This window comes from Meleagris gallopavo, chromosome 1, assembly GCF_000146605.3.
Source record: "Meleagris gallopavo isolate NT-WF06-2002-E0010 breed Aviagen turkey brand Nicholas breeding stock chromosome 1, Turkey_5.1, whole genome shotgun sequence".
Lineage (NCBI taxonomy): Eukaryota > Metazoa > Chordata > Aves > Galliformes > Phasianidae > Meleagris > Meleagris gallopavo.
In genome coordinates, this window is record NC_015011.2 from 160,604,805 (window position 1) to 160,622,515 (window position 17,711).

The 17,711-nt window shown below is 37.6% G+C and overlaps 2 protein-coding genes across 2 annotated transcripts in view; both read left to right on the forward strand.

Moving 5' to 3' along the window:
- Positions 1–4,832, forward strand: part of CKAP2 (cytoskeleton associated protein 2) — an 11,185-nt gene extending 6,353 nt beyond the window's left edge. Inside the window, exons 5-9 of the mRNA XM_003203305.4 lie at positions 290–473; positions 1,041–1,208; positions 1,859–1,931; positions 2,561–2,948; positions 3,979–4,832. Coding sequence (XP_003203353.2) covers positions 290–473; positions 1,041–1,208; positions 1,859–1,931; positions 2,561–2,948; positions 3,979–4,210 — 1,045 coding nt within the window. The 3' untranslated portion in view covers positions 4,211–4,832. The remainder of the gene's footprint in view (positions 1–289; positions 474–1,040; positions 1,209–1,858; positions 1,932–2,560; positions 2,949–3,978) is intronic.
- A 322-nt stretch (positions 4,833–5,154) lies between these two features.
- On the forward strand, positions 5,155–17,160 carry LOC100541088 (serine/threonine-protein kinase Nek3). Its single transcript, XM_010728767.3, has 15 exons — positions 5,155–5,500; positions 6,132–6,225; positions 6,876–6,973; positions 8,019–8,102; positions 8,696–8,763; positions 8,879–8,965; positions 10,051–10,105; positions 11,524–11,724; positions 12,067–12,136; positions 12,838–12,881; positions 13,826–13,922; positions 14,298–14,444; positions 15,008–15,142; positions 15,900–16,026; positions 16,982–17,160. Exons 1-15 carry the CDS (start codon positions 5,384–5,386, stop codon positions 17,046–17,048), a joined length of 1,491 nt encoding a protein of 496 aa, XP_010727069.2. The 5' UTR covers positions 5,155–5,383; the 3' UTR covers positions 17,049–17,160.
- The last annotated feature ends 551 nt before the right edge of the window (positions 17,161–17,711 follow it).

Below are 17,711 nucleotides of genomic sequence, written 5' to 3' on the forward strand. Positions count from 1 at the left end.
AAAAAAATAAAGGTCTTGATCCTAAGATACTTCCTGCTGTTGGAAAGGGAGAGATCAAAGAATTCTGACCTGGTAGATACATAAAGTTGGTGGAGTGATGCACGTGGTTCTGAAATTTTTGTACAGATCTAATTGGCAACTGTATTCCTCTTAAGCTCAGAAGGAGAGGACTATGAGGATACTCTTCACAAAGTATGTCTTTGTGTGATTTACTGCAATTAATGTCAGTTGACTGTAAAATAAATCGTGAAATCTGAATAACTACAGCTAATAATGTTCTTCCATATAGAGTTCGCCTGGCTGAATGGAGGGCATCTAGAGGAAAAGTGATGAAGAGGCCACCTACATCTGTGCTTCTGGGATCACAGCCTAAGAATGAAGAACTCTCTTCTACTGGTGGTTTCTTAGATTATGAATTAAATAGCGAAAAAGTCAACAAGACTCTTACAGAATGTCTGCAATTAGCTGAGCAGGTACTCAGTCTCTTGCCTACGAATTCTGCTCATAGAGACCTACAGCATGGCAGTATTGCGGATGTATTGAACCTATGAATCAGATGCAAGGGATTAATTGCTCCTCAAGTTAAGCAATATCATAGGATTTTGCTGACAGCTGAAGAAATTAGTTGTTGCTCAACTTACTAACTTGCAGAACTACACAATATAATTAGATGATAATGGTAACTTCATGAAGTAGAAGAGCTGTGAAGTAACTAATCTAAAACACATTTGCATTTGCAGAAACTTGCCTGGATTTCTGGAAGTCTTTATAAAGTAATTCCACATCTGTATCTATGGGCCATGCAGTTCTGTATGTAAGAGGAATAGCATAACAGGTTTTCATTGGGAAGAATAGGTGAATGAGAATTCTTCAGCTCATGTTCATAATTCAGTCTTGTAAATTTTTGCTGTCTTCAACTTTCAGGGGCACTTTTCAAAACAACAACAACAAACTCTTGGTTTTTGGGTCAAAACTAGCTGAAATATGGTGCTGCAGGATGTTCACTGCACTTAAAACTTTTTTTTTTGCTTCAACTTCAGGGATGTCAAGGTAACAAAGCACGTGCCATGTTGGAAGAACTGACAGAGAGTATCCCTGGGGCTAAAAAGCTTGCAAAATATTGGATCTGCTGGTTGCGCCTTGAACAGATGGGCCCTCCTGAAAAACTTGTGGCTGGCTATGAGGAAGCTGTTTTGGCAGGAGCAATGGTGAGCAACTTGTCTTGAAATTTGAGACTAGAAAGCATGGAAGTGGGGTGTGTATTTAAGGTGAAACCTTTGGACCTTTGGAAAAATTTTTGGAAGGTAACGTAGTAAAAAGGACCAATCGGAAATAGGGGGTAGTAGGTATTTAAAAAAAAAAAAAAAAAAAAAAAAAAAAAAAAGCAGCTACTTCTGATTTTAATATTTGTATGACAGAAGGGATCATCTGACTTGTCTGAGCGCAAGAACTTGGATTTGACTTGCTCTGTAATTGCTGTAGATACCTTTCTGCTTTCAAGAAATAAGGTTTAGACTCCTAGCACCATATATGTTCTGCAGAGAAGAAATAAAGGATTAAAGCTTCTAGTATCAGTAGAAATCCAAACAGAACTCAATTTTACAGTACTGATGGACTTAATTCCTTTGCTTTAATATCAGCAAGGTCTTAGATCATCAAATACAGCTGTAGTGCACTAAATACAGAAAGTACAGGATTCATTTATCTTCTGGCTTTGTCTGAAAAGCATCAAATGATTAAGTACATGAACACTGGATGTTATGTACTACTTTCCCTGTAACTTATATTTGGATTCATCTTATTTAGTATGATTTTGGAATTGTTTTTCTAAAACAAAATTTGAAACCTTTTTTTCTAGCCTAGAGATGAACTACGGCGCATGCTGATAGATGCTATCAGAAACACTGAAAACTTGGTTAAGTCTGAGGATGGTAAGTTTGAGTATTTCACATTAGTTCAATGTCTGGCTTGACAAGCAGGACAAATTGCTTAAAAATATTTGTGCCTCTATTAAATTATTTCATGGAAATTTGATTGGTACATAATTTGAAAACAACCTTGTCTAAACTAATACTTCAGTAATAAATCACTGGAGATGCTTTCATGTTAAAACTACTTAAAACTCTCTCAAGTTGATGTTGTCCAGCTTTTTTAGCCTGAGAATCAAATGTCTAACAATTCTTTTCATTTACTAAGTCAGTTGCCTCTTTAACATGTAAGCTGTTTCAATAGCAGATGCATAGTGTTGGATGGAAATACTCCAATTTTTGAAGCAAAGTAGCTATATAATAGCCCAATAAGTATTTGATCTCAAACTGTCTGAAATACTCTATTCAGAGTTGCTGCACTTGGGAAGGAAGGGAATGGCTTCTCAGGATGTACTTAGCCCGAGTTTTCTTAAAGTGATTAAAATGACTGGTAACTTAAATTGTTGTGGCCCAGACTCAGTTTTGGAGCTTTCTTTCTTGTGCAAAACTAAGATTTCAGAGATCCCTAAAAACATCAACTTCTCCGTAACTAACTAATCACAGCTATACTTTCTTTCATTTTTCATTTTTAGGGGGAGTTGTGATAGAAACTCATTTAAATGAGGTACTGGAAATCAGCAAGGAACTCAATTCATCTGTTGAGCAGGTTCACGAGACCTTCAAGGATCTTAATATTGAAGATCAGAAAGCAGAGAACGATGACAAGAAGGAAGAGGCTGGCAATGAAGTGGTCAAAAAAGAAGAACTAGACCTAGTCTTTAAACCAGAAGAAGAGATCTTGCCAAAAAAGAAAAAAAAGCACAAAAATAAAGAACGTACAAAAAAGAAAAAATGCGAAAGAAAAGAGCAGAGTGAAGATAGGGTAAAAGATACAGCTCAAACTGTTAACTCTCCTGAGAAGGATAATGACACAGATTCTTTAATGAGTTGTAATCCATCTACCAACTCCTATTTGGAAAGGTAAGGTTACTTAAGGTAACTATTGAAAAGAAGCAGTGTCTGGACCAAAAGTAATGTTCGCCCTGTTCTGAAAGAGGGAAGCATTGCATCTGAGAACATACAATTAAAATTACTCAAGGCTTTTAGGATTGTTTTTCTTTTTTCAAAAAGTCTTTTTAAAATAACTTCTTAATAATAACTACTTGTTTTGAAATGCCTCGCTATACTAGAACGTCTTTGTGGCAGAGAGAGAACTCTAGGTTCAGAGCCCCTATAGCTGTACCAGTTCTATAGTGAGCTAGGTCAAGGAAAATCAGGTATTTCCAATTGTTTACCTTTTCATAGAATCATAGAATGGCCTGGCTTGAAAAGGACCACAGTAATCATCCAGTTTCAACCCCCTGCTATGTGCAGGGTCGCCAACCACCAGACCAGGTTGCCTAGAGTCACATCCAGCTTGGCCTTGAATGCCTCCAGGGATGGGGCATCCACAACCTCCTTGGGCCTGTTCCAGTGTGTCACCACCCTCTGTGTGGAAAACATGAATGTGTTTGTATGTCAAAAAAATACAGAGAGTATAAGCAAGATGCGACTGTCCTGTAATTGCATTTTGATACAAAAATTCTGGGTGGTAATCCTGGGATGAAGCAGAGAAGTGTTGTTTTTTTTTCTTTTTTTTCTTTTGCCACAACGTTTCTTCTGTGACAACAGACCAGGGAAAGTTGTGCTCAGCTCTGCAATGTGCTGAGGCAGGCTCCTGGCAGTTGTCTGCTGTCCCTAACAGTGAAGAGATAACCTCTTCCTGATGAAAGGAGTGATAGAGGATTCTTCCTTTAGAAACTTTTCAGGAGTTTTACAAGGTTAAAATATCTTTCCTGAAAAAGAAGATGGATATCCAACTTTAACTGTATGGATGGGGAAATCTGTTCACTGTTTTCTTCAGCTATGGGAAGATAGAGTTGAACGGGAGTAATGATAGTTCTGCTTCTGCTAGGTACTAGAGAAGTAGCTTATCTGTTCCTGTGTGAAGTAATTTGTTTCTTTTTCCAAGTGTGAAGATGCACTATGAAGGAAACGATTCTGATGCTAAAGACCTGAAGATTATAACCCCTTTGCGGTACTCTCTACGAATTCGGGAGAAGATGTTCAAGTTTTCAGATACTCCTAAAGATTCTCTTGTCTCTTCATCTGAACAGCTGCAGGAATTGGAATCAAAAGCAACTGTACTTATCCATAAACAGAATGACAAACTGGAAGAAACAAGCGCTGAAGTAGAAAAGTAAAAAGTAGCATTAACACTACATGGGGGGGGAAGGAGGGAAGAAATCAAATTTTTAAGAAAGCTTGTTGTTTTTTAGCAGCCTTAGGAGAGGAGTTATCTAAACCTTGTGTGGATAGCCTAGGATGAATTCTGATTTTAGTATGCTTTTTTTTAAGCTTGTATCTTCCTGTGTTTTCAAACTCTTGTGGTAAATGTAATGGGACTGTTTGGTACTTAACAATATCAGTGTCTTCATGTTAAATCTGATTAATACTATATACTTAAAGATTAGGCTTAACGCACTTCATGTAACAGTTCAGTGATTATATTTTTAATATTTACTGTTTCCTGTTACAATTCCTGTAAGTTCTTCAGAATTGTATATTCTAATTCTTTGCTTAAGCATCAAAAGTAAAAAAGTAACTTAGGAATTTCAATAGGGAAATATCTACTACAGAAACTAGCTAGTGTGGTATACAACTAGTTTTAAACTGCAATATCTGTTTTTTAAGGGGTATTTCAACAAAACTGAGTACAATCCCTTCAGTTAGCTGACCATGAATAATCTCACTAACCTACCTTTTATGTCGGTTTCCGTTAGTTTGTAATATGGTAGACTTATTAAACAAATCAGCTGACTTGTATTTGTGTCTTATTTACAGGCTTGGGGTTGGAAACTAATTGCAGCTCATGGGACTGAGTTTCTGGGCATTATTTTATTTTATTCTAATGTGTATGCTCTTGAAGTGGCTTTAACTCTGCTTTTGTTAATATCTGACATCTTTTGTTTCCAGTGTTAGTCTTATTACCATTAGTTTTCAGTACATTTAGTGCACTAAACACATAGTTACTTGTATTACATGGCTTAGGCCTTGGCTTTTGTGCAACACGGAGCAGGATGCTCAGCGCAGCTCATTGTTAACCAGCCTTTGCTGTAGGGCTGCGCTCTGCCACCCCCCACCCGGCAGCGGCCGCCATGGCTGTGCCCCGCCTTCCCGCGCGGCACCGCCTCAAAGACCGGGCGGGTGCCGCCTTCCTTCTCGAAGCGGGGTGCTACGCGTTCGGGGGCCGAGAACCAAGTCTCGAGGGGCCGTTCCGCAGCATCCCCCTACCTGCCGCACTGCCCGAGGCGTAGCGGGAGCCCTGCTGCCGCGGGAAGCAGCCTGGGGCCTCGGCTATCGGCAGTCGGTAAAGAATGGAAGAATACGAAGTACTGAAAGTATTGGGAGAGGGGTCCTTCGGGAGAGCTCTCCTAGTTCAACACAAAGTCAGCGACCAGAAGTACGCCATGAAGGAAATTAGGCTTCCTGTGGTAAGTGATACACGTGCATCTCCTCCAGAGTCCCATCCAACCCGGCCTTGAGTGCCTCCAGGGATGGGGCACCCACAGCTTTTCTGGGCAGCTGTGCCAGGGCATCATTGCCCTCATGGTCAAAAACTTCCTCTAATGTGGTTGACTGGATTCCTATTTGCAAGAATCTAGATTTCATCTGCAACATCTAATGGGGAATTGAGCCTTATATTATTGCTGAAATTCAGTTATTCAGGTTACCTGTGCTGCGTGTAGCTAACAAAAAAAAATCACAAAATGGGAGGCTCTGGCTTCCTTGAGGCTGAAGCTAAGTTTGTACTTGGGCACTTGGTTTTATACTGAGTTTGTGCAGTACAGCTGTCAGCTCTTCCAAAGTCAGTATGTGCTGATTTGTTGTTGCATAGTTCTATGCTGTTAAAATAGAAAATCATTAACTGAACCCTCAATATATCCAGGAAGAAGTCTACAATTAGTAGTAAACCTTACACTGAAGAAGATAGTTTTCAAGTTTCTAAAGGACTTATTAAAATAACAGAATAAAGTAAATTAAAGATGTGCCATGTGTAAATATGTGTCAAGTGTATATATGAAAATATTTTAGAGTGACCTTTATATAAATGTACTTTTTCAGTCTTCATCTGATGCACAGAACTCTAGGAAGGAAGCTATTCTTTTGGCTAAAATGAAACATCCAAATGTTGTTGCCTATAAAGAATCATTTGAAGGTAAATATAAAAATGTAAAATATCTGTATTTAGAATCATAGAATAACAAAGGTTGGGAAAGATCTCCAAGATCATCCAGTCCAACCGTCTGCTTATCACCAATATTTCCCACTAAACTATGTCTCTCAGTACAACATCTTAATGTTTCTTAAACACCTCCAGAGACGATGACTCTACCATCTCCCTGGGCAGCCTGTTCCAGTGCATCACTACTCCTTCAGAGAAGAAATCTTACCCTGAACCTCCCCTGTTGCAAATTGAGGCCATTACATCTAATTACATCTACTTAGCCACATCCTCCTTTCAGGGAGTTACGGAGTGCAATAAGGTCTCCCCTGAGCCTGCTCTTCTCCAGACTCAACAACCCCAGCTCCCTCAGCTGCTTGCCATCACTTGTGCTCCAGACCCCTCAGCAGCTCTGTTGCTTGTCTCTGAACCCGTTCCAGAGCCTCATTATCTTTCTTGTAGCGAGGGGCTCAAAACTGAACCCAGTAAAGTTTTAAGATTAATTGCAAAGTTTTATTTAAAGTTGCATACTCCTATGGCGTGAAGATCACATTTTTAGCATGTAGTTGGAACTTTATAGTAACAGTAATCTATGTATTCTGTTCATTAAATTACTAATTATTCGCAAATTACCTGAAATCTAGCTGATGGACACCTATATATAGTGATGGAGTATTGTGATGATGGAGATCTAATGCAGAAGATTAAACACCAAAGAGGAAAGTTGTTCTCTGAAGACACGGTAAGAAAATACATATATTTGAAACAAGGACCTTGGAGTTCTTCTTCACGTAAACTGAAGTACATTAAGAAGTACTTTATGTCACGTAAAAAAATGTAATAGATATGCTAACACCTTAAACTACTTAAAATGAAATAAGATGATAACAGAATCATTAAGGTTGGAAAAGATCACTAAGGTCATCTATTCCAATCAACCCATCAAGGGAATAGAAGCACTGCTTCTTTCATAATATCCAGCAGAACAAGTACTGAACTGTAAAAGGAATAAGAAATAAATTGCTGTCTGTATCTGAGAAATGTGTGAACAGCGTGCAAAACACAGATTTGAATGCATAAATGTATGCAATTAAGTAAGAACTTAATACAAAATCATGTCAAGTAAGAGGTACTGCAAATGAAAAGCAAATAAAGTACTGTGCTGAGATAATTGAAATTAGCTAAGAGACTAAATAAAATACTATGCATCGGTTGAGCGTTTGAAGCAAAAGTGATGCATGAACTCCTTTTGTCATTGAAGCTATGAAATTATTTAGGAGGAAGCTCAGAGTTATGTTGTGATTTAAAAGCCACATCCTGCCACTTATAAGCATCATCTTCATTAAAATGAAAATGCCAGAATCCTCAACTAATATCATCCTTAGATTGTCCAAACGTCTCTAAGGCCTTTACTTTGTACATTTAAAATAATACAATTCATTTTAGAAACATTATATTATCTCAGTGTAGGTATTTTTAATCAGCTTATTTGCTCTGAAATCATAATTAGCACACATACAAAATGACCTGTATTGCCTCCCTGGTTTCATGATTGTTATGTGTTATTTGTTTTTCTAGGCACAGCATTCTTTCTGCCTTGTTAAAATATATACTTTTATTTTAAAGCATTCAGCCTTTTGTGGAAACTTGGGGTCATTGTTTTAGAGTTACTTACAACTCTCAGGTGTTGGAAACATACTTTCTTCTGTGCTTTTTTAAAAATCTGTTAGTGAAGGAATCCTTAACTACGGTATTGAACCATTATTACTCTTCGTTACTTTTTTCAGATCCTTTGCTGGTTTGTGCAGATGTGCCTGGGTGTGAAGCACATTCACGATAAGCGTGTATTGCACAGGGATATCAAATCTAAGGTGACCAGAGCAAATTTTTTTTTCTACTTACACACCCTTCTGCATGCAGATGTTCAACTCTCTGTTATAATTTCCTGCTACTGCTACATGCTGTTTTTCACTTGTATGGAACCTTGTGGTCTTACACGTCGTCTTAATATAATTGTGCCCTTTATAGCCACACTGGTAATAGCACCGAGTGCTTGTGGCAAACTGCAGATAATTTAGAACAATAATAGAGGCATGAAAAAAGGTGTATGGAGTAAACAGTTTGTAATTATTTTGCCTCTCATTTTTTCTTTCTATTTCCTAGCAAAAAGGTAGAAACTCAGAAGCGTGCCCTTAGTGCTTTGAGTACAGCACTGAGATGAAGGTATTTCTGATGTCTGATTCTTTCTCTGCTACTGATGCTGAGAATTTGGGCCTATATTGCTATTCTGTTTGCCTTTAAACAAAATATACTTCTTAACTTTTTGTCCTAGAAGCATTAGCTTAAGCGAGTAAAAAGAAATACAAAATGTCAGAAGTGATCATCATTGTCTTTTTTGTAGGTACAAACTGCATTTCCTAAAAATTATTTAAGTGTGTGAATTTGTTGTTCTCTTGAAATGCAGAACGTCTTTCTCACTCAAAATGGAAAAGTAAAATTGGGAGATTTTGGATCTGCACGACTTCTTGCACAGTACGTGGATATTTCCACTGATTTCAGTGGAGTTGTCTTATTTTGCAATACATAAATAGTACAAAATGTCCTGAAGAATTACATTTCATGTGGGTTTTCTTTGTCATTTCAATAGCCCGATGTCATATGCCTGCACCTACGTGGGAACTCCTTACTATGTACCTCCTGAAATATGGGAAAGCATGCCATACAACAACAAAAGGTATTCATGTTTTCAGTGGTCACAGATAATGACTGACTTTTTATTTAAAGTTAGCTGACTTTGTGCTGGAAACTTGTTTGGTTTCTGGCAAGTATTGAATTGAGAAAGGGGTAATTTCTGGGGTAGGGGGCCTTAGCTGCAAAGGCCTAAATTCCTCTATATTTAGGTAATTGAAAGCATAGTATCTTCAATCTTAGGAGTTCAAAAACTGCTGTCCAGACCTCTGTGTGCATTTGTAAGAGTACATAGACACACACATACATGTATTTCTGTGCACATATGCATACACGTATGTTTCTTTCTCTTGGTTGTTTTATTTTTTAAGCTCTTCTTGCCTGTCTTAATGTAGGGATAATGGCTACAGAACTGATGACTCTTAGATTTATTGAACCCATTATTCCAGTCCTTATGCAAGGAGTTCTGTGAGCAACCTGATAGAATGGTGTTCACAGCTTCCTCACAGACTCGATACTACTGAGCTATTTTATATCCCCCCTCCTAGTTCTGTTCTGCAACCCTAGTTATACCTCAATCTGATTTGCAAAGTGACTCATTTTCACAGCAGAGAGAAGAGCTTTATAGTGCTTAAGATTTTTCTGCTTCTCTTGCAAGGATAGTGTCAAGTTGCATCTTTTGCAGGTGTCATTACTTGCTTTCTGTGAAGAAATTGTGATGTTTTCCCAGTAGGAGAATGTTCATTGTCAGGGACTAGAATTCCAATTCTCAGAATTAGGGTTGTGTAGCTGCCATTTTGCTTAGGGCTGTGGAGCACAAAGGCTTTGCAATGCAGAAGGATATAAATATTGTTGAAGCAAATTGCTTAGAAGACATTCTGGGAATAAAAAGCTGAGTACAGTTGTATGACATTATTCTTATTTACTTTAAGGGGGGGTTAAAATAAGCAAGATCATTTCCACTGGAGATGCCAAGTACATTATCATGTTGACTTTTATAGTTACGTACATTTATTTTAGTTTATTCCATTCAGTTACATACACAAAGTGAATTTCACTTTTACTGAACTATTTTACTTATTAAACTGTAATTTCTGTCTCAATTTCTCTTACCTTTCTCTTTGCCTACAGTGACATATGGTCTCTGGGATGCATCCTGTATGAGCTGTGCACTCTTAGACATCCAGTAAGTATGGCTATATTGATATTAGAACAGTTTTAAAAATCCTTAAAACTTAATCAGTAGTTAGCTAAACTTTGATGGATTCATAGAGAATTACATTTTTGACTGAAGTGTTTGCTGCTGCTCTTTCTGAGACAGGGCAGTACTGCTCCACCCTTCCCACTTCTCCTCCATTACTTTTCTTCTATGTTTCAGCAGCTTGTGGTCTACTGAACCCTTCTGTGATATGTCCAGTCTTCTAAATTGCTTGAAAACAATTCTTTTTTTCTTTCTTGCTTGGTTTTCCTTCCTATCAGTGAGGTGATTTGGGACTTAATAAGAAGCCCAGTGAGTCCCACACTGAATCAAGATATCTGTTGAGATGTTGGCACAAGCACTGCGTTTTATAGGATCTAGCTGATCACAGAAGATGGAGGCAAGGACACTCAAAATCTTTTCTAGCGTGTCTATATCATATGCAACTACAGCAAAATAAAAGAAATAAGCAGTTTGGAACCTCACATCAGTGACTGATTGTTAAATCAAGTTGCTGTCCAAGTAGTGTTCTCCTACTGGGACAGAGGGAAGCTGGATGTATGGTTCTGTATCTCTGTCATTTCTAGTACACTGGATTTCATGTGTTTGATGCTATGCTCCCTATGTGTTAACTTCCTCTGCCTTCTTTATATGGACACGTGGCTACGACTAAAAGCCTTATCAAGGTAACTTTTTTCTGCAGGAAAATGAGATGTAAGGATATTTTGTCGTACGTTGTTTTATAAGCAGCAGTTTCATTTCATCAAGCTATTGCTATAGCTTGAAATCCTTTGTAACAGCAAAAGATCTGGTCTAGTATTAAATGGGGAGGTTGGTGGCCCTGCCTGTGGCAGGGGAGTTGGAGATTCATGATCCTTGAGGACCCTTCCAACCCGGGCCATTCTATGATTCTCTGATTCTGTGAAGTTTCCTTACAGCTGCAATTAGTGTGGAAATTTATATTGCACGTCACTGGGCGATGAGGCACTGAAGTGTGTTACCCTAAGTATGTCTTTGTCATGACTTTGGCAGTGTCACAGCTCTTCAGGCAGTGCTTAAGAAGGAGCAGAGCAGCCTTCCCTTTTTAGCAGCAATGAAATTTTACATATCTGAGATGTTTTAATTCTCAGGAAATTATATCTACTTAATTGTTAGCATAAATAAATGCCCATTTAATAGCTCTGTAAAATGTAAAATAGTTACTGGTGTACTCAAAGTTATAATTGCACACCTGAATTACAGCCTGAAATTCCCCAATCAGGAGCCAAATCAGTATGACTGTAGAGAGTCTACATAGATGCATGCCACTATTATTATATAATAAATATTAAAGTTGCTCTTCAGTGACCAATTAATTTAATACTTTACACACTGCGTGCTCTGATGTTCATTTATTTTTAATGCAGTTTCAAGCCAATAGCTGGAAACATCTAATCCTTAAGATATGCAAAGGATCCTACAGTCCACTGCCAGCTCACTATTCCTATGAACTCCATTACTTAATAAAACAGATGTTTAAGAGAAATCCAAAGAATCGTCCGTCAGCGACTACTATTCTTGCAAGAGGCTGCTTAGCCAAACTTATCAAAAATTGCTTCCCTTCTGAGGTACAGTATAGTCTTTGTCTCTGGATTTGAACAATAATATCTACGTGTCAGACACTAAATAAATTTCTTTTGTAATTTGGTAGTATGTAACAGTATGAAATGTAGTCTTGTGTAGATCCTACATTAAAAGCTATAAATATATTCGTAGACATCTCAGAAAAAGAACTTTTCTGAAGGGTTTTAAGAAGAAAAGTTGAGTATTGACATCATGCTGCTAAAATAAGGCATTGTTATCTGTAACAATAGTTTTGTATAGTAAGGCTATTTTTAACAAATGCCAGATACAGTAGCTTGAGGGAAATTAAAATCTTACAGTACTAACATTTGTACATACACTTCCAGGTAACAGAAGAATTCAAGCAAGATCTAAAGGAAACCAGGAAATGCAAAGGCACTGCAATAAGATCAAAAGGTGAGACAGTGATGTTTTTCTTGATATAGGAATAATAAAGTGACTGGGAATTGTAAGATCTTAAATACAGCTGTCAAATTTAAATATTATATGCTTGAATTTTTTTAATTCTTTCAAAGTTTAATATTCCTGAACTTGTATGGAAAGTACTTGAACAGTGTATATTACATTCCATCATGAAGCTTCATGTTAGAAGACTTGTAATTGGGCATAGCTGAGTGCTATACATCATTACCTTCCCTCTGTCAGAAATACAGTGCAGTGCTGCAATAAAAGATTTTGAGTCTTAGACTTGTGCTAGGATTAAGCTTGTTAATTTTAAAATGAGCAAAACTTTTTGCTGTTGTATCTATTTTAAATGTGACTGGGCTTTCTTTCCCAGAACACAATGAAGCAAGCTGTTTTTGTTATTTGGCTTAGAGAAGATTTTGGATTTTATCTAATTTAACTACACTGAATGCATTTAATGACACTCAAATTTATATACAACTGCAGCCGAAGCAGTTGTATTTTATTGCAGAAAGGTTCAGAGGGACTTAATGTAGAGGGACTCAGCACTGAGAATGAGATACACAGACAGGAGTGTGAAGCAATTTTCCTCAGCTGGTTCAGTGGTACTGATGTCATACTTCTTGAATACCACTTTACCACAGATGTTTGCCAAAGGCATTAACTCTTGAATCTGTCCCTTAATGTATCAGGTAGTGTTGCAGCTGGTGGAGGCTCAAATAAGAAAGAAAGTAAGGTAGGTGTTCAACTATAAATCTGCTATTTACATTTTGGCAGTTCAGAATGTTCTGTATTAGAGAAAAATATCATTCTGGAAACTCTTAGTATGCTAAAACTGTAGACCAGTCTTCTATGCCAGGTAACACCTGCACTCAAACTGCAGAGTTCAATTGCAGTTTCAGACCTTTCTAAGATTTTGATGTTTTCCACATTTAGTTCAGTTCCAAAGTGGATTTCATTATAGTTATGTAAAAAAAAAAAACAAAAAACAAACAAACAAAAAAAAACCCACAAAGAAAAAAACCCCTCACTTTTCTGAGATCTAAGATACTGCATAAAATTACGTATTTTCTTTGCTTTGGGGACACATTTTGAACAGTCTCCTGTAGAAACAATCCAGTGGAGACATCTTTCTCACTAGGTTTTTGCACCAATGTGAGATTTTAGGTGAGGAGTATTAAGGAACAAGTGATCAAGAAAGCACTTCTGAGTAGATTATAGTACAGGCTGTCCCAGCTATATTGAGTATATTTTTCAAAATGTGTTGCCAGTAGGGCTCTTTTTTTCTCTTAATAGACTTGTCAATCCGAGAAGCTTAATATTTGGTTCCAACTTGTTTTCTCAGGCAATAGGACTCATATTTTCTTTATATTGTTACTGTTTTCAAATGTGAAAAAAAAAAAAATCAAACACCCACAAATTGCATCAAGTAACTACATTCATACTTAGCCTCAAAAGGAGATTGTCAAGAAAAGAACATGCAATGTGAATTGTAGTGTAATAATAGATCCAATGCAATTGCTGTTGCCACTGGTTTCATGGTGTCTGCAATTTAGTTTTCTGATCCTTAGGCCAGCCATTTTGTGGTAAAACTATAACATTTAACACCATGTTAATATTACTGCTTTGTTTCTCTGGACAACAAAAATAATTATTAACACGGTCCTTATTCTCTTAAAGCAAAGCAAAGATGAAAGTTGCACATGGTTGAAAAGTGAAAACACTACTAAAGATTTGAATGAATGCACAAGAGAACAAAGGAAAAATGATGAAGAGGGTAAGTTTTAAGGCTTATGAATTTCCTTCTAACTAATGATTTTAAATGTCGTTGATCCAGACATTTCAACAGGTGGAACATACAAGTCTGCATCTATATAAATCCATGCTGCTGGTTGTTGCTTCCTAATTGTATTGATTCTTACTGCTCATCTGAAGTTTTTAAAAAAGTCTTGGCCAAAGTAAGAAAGAATTGTTTGAAAACATTTGGCATGGAGTAAATGGACTTGATAGGGTTTATTCTACATCCTGTTTCTAAGTTAAGAATTGTGCTCATAGCATCAAATATGAAATACTGAGTGCTTAGTGCTAGTTTGAACGGACAGCAAACAGTGAGATATCTGCTGGTGATCATCTTTTGTTGTTGTAATTACAGCAGAAACTTCGGAAGTCCTCTCAGGAATTACTGATTTGACACATCTCCATAGGAAACAATGGGAGAAGAGGACATTCAGTACTGTAGTGGATGTCCTGGAAAATGCTCCGTTGCTTTCTTCTAGTTTTACATATGAAGAGAATAAAAGTAAGATTTAATTGAATGTGGTTTTACACAATTTTAATTCAAATAATATCAGTGCTTCTTCACAGATGTTAAAAACCTAAACTTCACAGCAAATATTTAAAGTGATGTGAAAATCTTTTAAAAACACCCTATTAACAAGCACTCAGGAAGTCCACCATGCTGAAGAGAAAAGACACATTTGAGACTGATGATTTCTTACTGGTCTTGTGTAATGGGAGCATTTTGAAGAGTAATGAAAACCACAGTTAACATTAGCACCCCCAAAATGAAAATTATTGCCAAGAAATTATGCTACCAACCCTCCTCTTAACATGCCGTGAAGTGAGTGGCACTGAAGATATTGTACAAAATCCATCATCTGCAGAACTCAGTTGTTGAAATGTACCTATTCTCATTTTCTTCTCTCTTTATGTCATTACCCAGCGTATGCTGTGAGAGGTCAGTGTGGTGCTTGCACTACAAGTTTTCTACCTTTCTTTTTCTCTTAACTATGATCTTTGCGATTCATGTTGCTAATGCATTTTCATCTGAGTAATAGTATTTAATAATGATTTTATACCTAGATGGTTCTGTTACAAACTACAGAGAAAAGAAGCCACGTAAGCAGTGGGCTAAAGAAACTCCTCGGACCCTGATGAACATTCTCAGTACTGCAGATGTCAGCTTAGCATTTAAAACATACACAATTTATAAACCAGGTAAATTCCTATGTTTATTGATAGGCCCTGTGTATAGAGATTGAGCACTAATGCACATGTCACAACAGACATGAACAACATAGATTTTGTTTAAGCAATAAAAGTTTACCAAATTAAATGTGAACTTGAAAAAAAAAATGCAACTGAGAATTCCTGAGTCATTGTACCTCCCCACTGCATCTATGAAAGACTTTCACTTGAAGAGTCTAGCAGTCTTCACCTTGCCAAGTGGCATAATATCTGAGTTGTTGGGATGGAGTAATTAGGATGTAGCCTCATCAGGGAGTCCACTTTCACTGAGTCATACTGCTCTGTTTTGAAGAGGGGATGGTAGGATGGTGGAAGGTAACTGTAGGCTGTAGATACTCATAGCTGGAGGTGTAAATACTCTGTCTCCAGTTAAAGAATCATAAAACATCCCGAGTTGGAAGGGACCCACTTAGTCTGACAAGGATCACTTAGTCCAACTTCTGGCTCCACTCAAGAGCACCCAAAAATCAGACCACGCATCTGAGAGTGTTGTCCAGATGCTCCTTGAACTCCTGGCAGCTCAGGGCTGTGCCTACTGCACAGCCTATTCCATGCACACTGCCCTCTGGGGCAGAGCCTTTTTGTGATATCCAACCTTAAGTTACTGGTTTATCTGTGTACTTAAAATAGGTAAGAGCTTATACTGGAATCTGCAAAGATCCAGAGACAAACTAGAAAACATTTTTAATAATTCTAAAATTTGTGATTTTGGTTTATACTTTCAAAGCTTCTGTAAATATATTAAGAGGTCCACTTTCTGATGAAACTGAAGCATCTGATGAACTAGATGGGGAACATGAAGATATTGCCACAGATTTGGAGAGACTTGAGCCTAGATCTGATGAAGACGATACGTATGTCCAAATGACATCCTTGTGGTTTTGTTTGGTTTTGTTTGTTTCCTTAAAGCAATTAAAATATATATATATTCCTCTAAAAAAAAAATACAACAGTATTTTTCTTATCACTTAAATTCATTCTTCTCTTACACTGATATTAGAATTTAGTAGCATTTGATATCTTAAATGCTTTCTTTGCTATATTTATAGTTCATGATGTTGAAATTCAAGAAGTTGCTCATTGTTAGCAGGTTATTTTTGCTAATGACTTCGTAAAAAAAAAGGAGGAGATGAAATTAGATCTGCAGTAGTGTGCAAACCTTTTCTTGCATGAGACATCTTTGTACTCTGACCTTGAAATCAGATGATCAACAGCAATACCACTTGCTAGTAGTGTGTTTGCTGCAGTGGTGTATTATTCTTCACATTCCTTCATACATAGTGCAGTGGAGTCACTTTTGCACCTACTTATTGAGACACATTTGTAGAAACTTCTAAACTTCTGTTTATGTTCCTGTTTTGGAAAAGCAAATTATGTCAACACATTCTGAAGAAAAATATTATATTTTACACGTGTGTGTATTTGGGGTGGGGTGTTCTTGGAATGTCAAAATCTTAGCATTTGTCATTGTTTATTTTGGTGGCACTTGGAGATGACCTACTCAGGCGGGGATGTACTGCTGCAGTCCAGCAGCAAGCCCTTCATATCAACACACATACAGTGTCGTGGTGTGTGCATTTGTCTTTGCAGCTGATAAAACTTATTTGGGTAAATTCAAAAGGGAGTCCCTACCGGTTCCTTAATCACAGAAGTGCAGGAAATAAGTCTTTGGTGTTGATGTTTTTAACAGATTTTCTCCTACTGAGTGTAATTTTAGAAAAAAAATATATATATATATGAAGCAGATAAAGATTTTATGAAGTTGTACTCTTTTGCTTTGCAAAATAACATTTTGAAATCTATTTTTAGGGACTTTGAGGAAGATGACCCAGACTGGGTGTCAGAACTGGAAACGGTATTGATACACAGTGACTGAAAACCCGAGCTTTTTCTACAGTACTGAAAGTCAGTCTTGCCGCTATTTGTAATCTGATCTGTTGTTATTAATAGTTATTAATAAAATCACCTCAGTCAAAAAATTCTGAATGTGCAAATTTTCTGTATCACAAAACTGAGAGGGAATTGCATAGCTTTGCGCAGGGAGGTGGTGCAGTCACCATTCGTGGGGTGTTCAAGAGCCGTGTGGACGTGGCACTGAGGGACGTGAGTGGACATGGTGGGACGGGGTGGTGGTTGGACTGGATGGGCTTAGAAGTCTTTTCCAGTATTGCACAGCAGGGTTAACAGGTCTTCTCTGGAGGGCATGTTATGGAAAACATGTAGCTTTGCTAATTGAAGTTTAGTTCACACATCATTAATCTTATGATAATACCTTGGGGTGAGCTTTTGTCTTAATTACCTCCCTGACCAGAATTTTATGTACGCCATATGCATGTACGTAAACTCATTTGTTCCTAAATAAGGACCAACTTTCCCACTGATATGGAGACAAACTAACACTGTGAAAGCGTTACGTGTACCGTAAGCTCTTCCAACCCGAAGCCGCTCCGAGGGCACTGCCCGCGGCTCCAGGCCCACCTGGAAGTCTCCTCCTCCTCCACTCTCTCCTCCTCCTCCTGGCTGCGGTGCTCCGGCGCCG

Excerpts from the sequence above, each read along its gene's own strand:
- LOC100541088 (XM_010728767.3), top strand. The coding sequence starts at position 5,384 with ATGGAAGAATACGAAGTACTGAAAGTATTGGGAGAGGGGTCCTTCGGG. Across the intron at positions 8,764-8,878 it reads TCTGCACGACTTCTTGCACA|CCCGATGTCATATGCCTGCA; the intron begins GTACGTGGATAT and ends TCATTTCAATAG. Across the intron at positions 12,137-12,837 it reads CACTGCAATAAGATCAAAAG|GTAGTGTTGCAGCTGGTGGA; the intron begins GTGAGACAGTGA and ends TTAATGTATCAG.